This window comes from Cucumis melo, chromosome 10 (assembly GCF_025177605.1).
Source record: "Cucumis melo cultivar AY chromosome 10, USDA_Cmelo_AY_1.0, whole genome shotgun sequence".
NCBI classification, from domain to species: Eukaryota; Viridiplantae; Streptophyta; class Magnoliopsida; order Cucurbitales; family Cucurbitaceae; genus Cucumis; species Cucumis melo.
The window spans coordinates 23,288,694-23,296,071 of NC_066866.1; the positions used below are offsets into that span (position 1 = coordinate 23,288,694).

At 34.0% G+C, this 7,378-nt stretch overlaps 1 protein-coding gene across 2 annotated transcripts; it reads right to left on the reverse strand.

The window, feature by feature from the left end:
- Window positions 1-1,725: 1,725 nt before the first annotated feature.
- On the reverse strand, window positions 1,726-4,580 carry LOC103493453 (uncharacterized). 2 transcript variants are annotated; one of them, XM_008454196.3, is made up of 3 exons: window positions 4,253-4,580; window positions 3,977-4,021; window positions 1,726-2,327 (listed from the first exon to the last, which is right to left on the reverse strand). In XM_008454196.3, exons 1-3 carry the CDS (start codon window positions 4,536-4,538, stop codon window positions 2,296-2,298), a joined length of 363 nt encoding a protein of 120 aa, XP_008452418.2. In that variant the 5' UTR covers window positions 4,539-4,580; the 3' UTR covers window positions 1,726-2,295. The 2 variants fall into 2 exon arrangements, with proteins under 2 accessions (XP_008452418.2, XP_008452415.2); XM_008454193.3 differs by lacking the exon at window positions 1,726-2,327 and having other exon boundaries at window positions 2,383-4,021; window positions 4,253-4,567.
- Between the last annotated feature and the right edge of the window lie 2,798 nt (window positions 4,581-7,378).

The following is a 7,378-nucleotide window of genomic DNA, read 5'->3' on the forward strand; positions in this document are numbered from 1 at the left end:
GGCTTGTACTTGAGGTTTTAGTACTCATGAACGTTATTGGGCTATTATGCATGTTTTTGTTTTATTTCTTGAGAAAAGTAAACAATGATTCAATTTTTTTTAACATTGTTCATGCATACATGACTTTTCACATTGTCTGCATTTCCATAGGTGGCATAGTATACATTATTGATATGATAATTTAATATATGACCTTTAGTTTGATTATTCATTCTTTTGTCATGAGGCGCTTGTTTTATCCATGGCCCTTGACACAATGTCGCTGCGATGACGCTTGTTTTATCCCTGGCCTCCAGCTTATTTATTCTTGTAACACCCAATAAATTTAAGGAACTTATTATGGGTATTACATTAAGTGGACTTCAAAGTTAAGGAATATATTCGGTTGTTTTGTGTTGGATTAATTAAATATATATAATTGGGTGTGTATATTTAATTAAAGATTTTGGAATTCGGTAGAATTTGTTATTAATTAAGACGTGAGAGCCAAGTATCCCAAGTTGTTCAAAGATTAGAACTTTCGAGGACGAAAGTTGTTAAAGGAGGGAAGATTGTAACGCCCCAAAAATTTAGATAATTTGGGAGTCAGTTATCTTAATTTTGTTTATCTAGATTTAATTTATTGGGCGTTATTTTGAATCCATTTAATGAGAATTATTTGATTTAAGTGGGAATTAAAATTAATTAAATATTTCTTGGATGAATATTTAATTAATTAGAGGTTTTGACACGTGGTGTTTGTTGAGTTTTTATTAAATGGTAGGTTAGGAGGATTAAGTAAAGTTGTGGATTTTAGTGTTGTTGAAGTTGAATTTAATTAAATAATTATGGACGTTATTTAATTAAACCGTAGGGTGGAAAGTTTGTTGGAGATTTGATAATTATATGTATACGTGGAAATATATATATAATTATTATGTTAAAGGAAAAGATAATTATATTTGTTGAAATATAATTATTTAAGGAAAAGATAGTTGTATTTTGGAGAAAGGATATTTATTAAAGGAGAAAAAGTAAAATAATTATATTTTGGGAAAATATAATTATTTGTAAAAGGATAATTATTTTGGAGAAAGATAAATAATAATTACTTATTTTATGGGATCATGGCTCCAAATATTGGAGTGGTGAGCAATGAAATAAGACATGGTTCTTTTTAAAAAAAATTATTCAAGACATTAAATTTGGCCACCGTTTTCTAAAACGAGTGTTATGGAGTGCTAACACCTTCCCCGTACACAAATGACTCCCGAACTCAACGATAATTTTTTCGTAGACTAGTTTTTATTTTATTTAAAATGATTCACTTTATTTCGGTGTCCAATCACACCGTAAAAAAGATTGGTGGCGACTCATCTTTTTTCGTTTTTAAAATTAAACCTCTCTTAAGGACGTCGGCCACTCCGCGTCGTCTCGGGTACGTGGCGACATTTATGACCTAGCAAAAATAGAGATTCTTAAAGGTTACTCCAGACAAAACCTTAAAATCTACAGGTGAGCCCAAGTCCAAGGAAACTAGAAGACCGAAGATAGTGAATCCTACGTGAAAGAGTTTGATTGGTTTGCTTCAATTTTAGTGGGAAAAAAGTAAAATAATCAACACTTGTGCTTCGAGTAGTTACCTCAGTTAAAAACTGAAGGAACCACAAAAGGAACAATAAGCAGATATAACAGCAATAACACTAGGCATTGTTAACCTAGTTCAATGACACAACGTCTACATTTGGGGATCCTTAACCCAGGATAAGAGATTTTGTATTTTCTTGAGATATGAATTCTAATTATAGACTTATGATCATTAGTACAGAATTTACAATATATTTTCAACATTATATACTTTACTGACTTTCCCTTACTAACTTCCAAAACAATAAATTAATCGCTAATATTTATTATATGCAGCACAAGAAAAATCTCTCCTTAATCACTGATCACTTTAAACAATTGATTAAGATGCATTTGATCTTCAGTAGACTTGAATCTCAATCTCGATCCTCTATTATAAAAGCTTTTTCCACATTGTTGACTCACTTGAAGGAAATCTCAATCCTAATTCTCTATCCGAAAAGCTTTTTCCACGTTGTTGATTTTGCGCACACTCAAAACACCACACCAAATCAGCAAATTAAACACTCCTAAGATAAAGTCAAACTCGCAAAACCAAAAAACAAATCTTAACAACAAGATATGATCTTAGTCAAGATATTTTCCACAAAATAGAATAATGAATAAATAATAGGAAGTGGACCACCAACCATAACAAACTCCCCCTTGGGACCAACTTTCTTTATTTGTTTAAACATGCACACCAACACCTAAAACCATAACTAGTGAGAAGAAAAACAAAACAAACAGCTATGAGAAAAACATAACAAACCAATAGGAACAAAATAACCATGTCATATTTCAAGAAAGTTCAGGGGTACATAAATCACACTAGCCAAAAATAACCAAAAAATAGAAGAATACAAAATCAAACCCAACTACCCAACTATAACTTCCTCTTGCAGGTTGACAAATAAGCTACGAATAGGTCCAGAAGAATCAAAAGGTTGCTCTTGAGCATCATTAATCGATGAATGTAAAGCATGCATCACATAATCAATTGCAGCCCGACGAGTAATTAGACCAGAGACCACCCCTTGCAAATCTTCAATCGAAAAACTCAGGGACCAATTCATTAGACAACAGCTGAACCAAATCAGTTACCAATTCAAAAGATAATAGTAACCCATCCGACGAAATACTAACATTAGAAGCAAAAGACTAAGGGCCAGATTTAAGAGCCAAAAACTTGCAGAAAGATCAGGTACATGGGCCCCTGAAAGATGAGGTAAGAGAAAACAATTTGGGAGCAAGACCGACAACATCAACTTCAGTGAGGATGGATGAATGCTATGACAACAAAAAAAACTACACAAAAGTCGAGAGAAACAAATAGGAATGATCATACCACACGTATCAACATGTTACAATGCATGTTGAAACACAAAATCACCAACATCAACCTTGGAACTAATGCCAATTAAAAGTATTAAATTTACTATAGTGATAGAGATAGTGGAGACATGAGAAGAAGGATACCAATTTGCAATATCGATTTTGTGCAAACTGCCATATTTAATACTCAAATTGATGGAGTGCAGTTTCCCATCAGTAGGCTAGGAATGGACAGTGCCCCTAAATAGGTCTAAAGGTAACCGCTCAATAGAAGGAAGAACCATAAAAAAAATCATTAGGTAGAGCCACTTTGAAAAAGGAATTGAGAAGCGTCGAAGAGATGTTGAGGCAAACTCCACAAACATGAATTTTTTAAAAATTTGGAACCCTAGTGTCATTAAGTCAACAGAAAAATTGACAATAAATTCCCATATTAACCAAGGATAGAAAGGACCAACCTCAGTAATGGTAGGAAGCAAACCAACATTAGTAATTAAATCAAGAATAAGAGTCCAAGAACAATGGTGATCTGATATAACCAATTCATCCGCAATATGTTGTTGAACAACGTATTTCTACTTATGCATATAGTCCTCTGAATGGAAAAAAAAATATCATCGATAGAGACAGCGGGCACATTTGGGGAACTAGCTGGCATCTCCAAGCTTTGGTAAAGACCAGCTTTTGTCCCTTAGCAGGAGAATAGTGAGGGACTCTTGGAACGGAAGTAGCAGGAACAAAAAAAGTAGTACCCCAACCAACCTCAGACTTATTAGAAATGGAAGCAAGACCAGTACATGCAGCAGGAGGTGGAGAACAGTAAAGGAATGGAGAATCAAGTGAAGGTCTCGAAACAAGTGGCAACATTGTATTCAGAATAGTTGTAGAAACACATGGAGGATCAATAAAAGAGGCAATGGAATAGGGAACTTCAGGCATAGGAATGTTAGCAAGATCATCAAATGAAAAATCATCACATTATCACCCGTAGGTGGAACCTCAATAGAAGAAATATTAGAAGGCAAAGGCACATTACCAAGAATAGTCAGAGATGGAACAATAGCAGAACGACGCGAACGGCCTAATAATTCAGACAAAGCAACATAGTCATCACCAACAAAAGATTCAAAATCAATATTAACAATTTTAATTTAGGAAGCATCAGGCACAAGAACCCTAAACATTTCCTTTGGGGAAGACTTCGAGGAACTAGAATCCTTATGCGAAAAGGTAAAATTAGAACTATGAAGAACATCAAAACAATGAACTACTTTAGAACAAGACGGCACACGAGTACTAGAAGCAGATATACCAGTAGAGTCAACAAACTCATCATAAAAGGACTCAGAATATTCAAGAGAAGTAGCCTGAACACTAGACGAAGAACCATCGTGGATATCTCTCAAGCGATGTAGACGCTTTAGAGGACACCTACTAGGAATCATCTTGAATTGCTTAGGGCAGAAAGGAGGAAGACCCGAAGAAGAGGGAGACATCATTGGAGAAGTGGAAAAAATTAATAGATAGTGAGTTTTTCGAGTAGAAACCATATTAGTAGCTAAAGAAGTTAAATAGAGAGAAAACTCAAATGACAACATAGATGACAAGACGAAGCCACTAATTACAAAAGCATGAGCCAAGGTGAACAGACAACATTAAATACCAACAAACAAAAATTTTTTTGAATCTATGCCTTGTGGGCTTGGCAAAAAACAGAAAGAAAAACAAATTAAAATACTCCCACAGAGAAAGCCCATACATATAACACCTACCCAACTTAAATGCAGTAACTGCTATGCACTAAACTGACATACACCAAGCCCAGCACAAAAACTTTCAAACATAGTGACTTCCAAAGGTTTTGTCAAGTTATCAGTTAATTAAACAACACTACGAATATTCTCAAGAGAAATCACATTATTTTCAACTAGATGACAGATAAAGTGATGACGAATGTCAATATGCTTGGTTCAGCTATGCTGCAAAGGATTTTTGGTCATGTTAATCGCACTCTCTAATCACAATAAAGAACCATAGATTCTTCGTAAATATTATATTCTGATAACATTTGTTTCATCCATAAGACTTGAGCACAACTACTACCAACAACAATATATTTGGCTTCAACTATGGACAGAGAAATACAATTCTGTTTCTTGCAAAACCAAGCAATGAAATTATTTTCGAGAAAGAAATAGACACCAGATGTACTCTTTCAATCTTTAGCACACCCAACCCAATTAGCATCACAATATCCTACTAATACAGAGATTATATTAAATGAACACCATAGCCCATAATCAACTATGCCCAAAAACGTATTTTAAGATGCGTTCAACAGAATAAAGATGAGATGCACGAGGATCAGCTTGATATCTAACACACACTCCAACTAAAAAGGCAATGTCAAGATGCTAGCTGTCAAATTCAAAAGACTTCCAATTATGCTTTGGTAAAGACTTTCATCAATTTTGTCCCTAGAATCATCTTCGCAGACTTTGAGATGTGAAGCTATAGGAGTACACTTTAGCTTAGTCTTATCTAGACCAAACTTCTTTATCATGTTTTGAGCATATTTTTCCTGAGAAAGAAAAATTCCAGACTTACACTAATGAATCTAAAAATCTAAGTAGAAGGATAATTCTCCCACCATACTCATTTTAAACTCAGATTTTATTTGCTCAACAAAATTTGCTATCAAGACTGGAGGTTGACCTCCAAAAATAATATCATCCATAAACTTGTGTGATCAAGAAATCATATCCCTCTTTTTTAATGAACGTAGTCTTATCAGTTCCACCATGACTGAACACCTGTGTTGAAAGAAATTCAGTTAGTTGTTCGTACCAAGCCCGAGGAGCCTGTTTAAGACAATACAAGGTTTTATGAAGTTTATACAGAAAGTCAGAATGTGTAGGATCCACAAAACCTTTTGGCTGAGCAACATAGACTCCTTTGTTTTAATAACCATTAAAGAATGCACTTTTAACATCCTTTTGATATAATTTAAATTGACGAATACAAGCTAAATTGAGCAACAGACAAATAGCTTCAAGTCGAGCCACAGGAAAAAAAACGTTTCGCCAAAATCCTCGCCTTCAATCAGAGAATACCCTTGAGCAACAAGACGAGATTTATTTATGGTAACACAGCATTTGTCATCAGTCTTATTTTTTAAAATCCACTTAGTACTAATAACATTGGCATGAGCAGGTTTTGGAATCAATTTCGAAACCTAATTTTGTTCCAATTGAAGATGCTCTTCTTGCATAGAAGAAATCCATTGATCATCTTTCAAGGCTTAAGTAACATTTGTAGGTTCAATCTGAAATGCGAACAATACATTAGCAATCATTTTAGCATAATCATAACGTTCCTTCTTGCGAGTCGTGATACCACTACTTATTTCACCTATAATACTGCTGGAAGGATGGTTCTTCTGAACATGAGTAGAAGGAGCAATAATTTAAATATCAGAAAGATCAGTTGAATTAGTCTCTTTACTGTCGTCATTTGAGTTGAACTTTTGATGTTGTAGAATCATCTCTAACAAATTCATTTATAGCAGACAAACCGGTAGAAAACTCTTGAATCTTTTCCTGAAGATGCATTGTCAAATCTCACAAAAGTAACTACAGAATGACTTGTATAAATAAATACTTGGTCATCATCATCATTTACCTTCACATACTTATCCCTAGTGTCATGGATAACAACATTTGTGGACTCTAAAACAGTTTTGGTGCATTATTAAATACTCGAAAAGCTCTACTATTTGAAGAATACCCAAGAAAAATAACTTCATTTGATTTCGAATCCCACTTTTGATGAAATTATCTATCGTTAAGAATATTGCACAAACTACTGAAAAATGAAAATATTTAACATTTGGTTTGTGACCTTTCCATAACTAATAATTTGTATCACCTGGTCGGAGCGAAATACAATTATGTATATGGCAGGCAGCATTTAAAGCCTCAGACCAAAAGTATAATGAAAGAGACTTAGCATGCAACATGACACATTCCATTTCTTGCAAATACGATTATTTCTTTCAACGACTCCATTTTGATGAGGAGTCAAAGGAGCTGAAAATTCATGAAAAATGCATTCATTCTGATAGAACTAATCAAAAGCAGAGTTATCAAACTCTCTTTCATGACCAAATCTTTGATGAACACCTTTGTATTATTCAAACAGTTTTGCAAATCTTTCAGATACTTACATGACCAAGACGCTTATGCCACAACACTGCTTCATCAGACTTTAATAGATTGCGCACAAGGTTCTTTAGATCATTGTCCTAGTGGTAAAAATTATCTGATAATGAGTCCCAGTTATCATAATACATTTCTCTTGATTTATCACTTCATATTTTTCTTTAGAGAAGCTGACCACAAATCCTTGATCACACAGTTGACTTATGCTAATTAAGTTT

Bases quoted from the DNA above. Each gene is read 5' to 3' on its own strand.
- LOC103493453 (XM_008454193.3), bottom strand. From the start codon at position 4,538: ATGTTGTCATTTGAGTTTTCTCTCTATTTAACTTCTTTAGCTACTAAT. The intron at 4,022-4,252 runs GTATATCTGCTT...CTGAATTATTAG, and splicing joins TGAGTTTGTTGACTCTACTG to GCCGTTCGCGTCGTTCTGCT.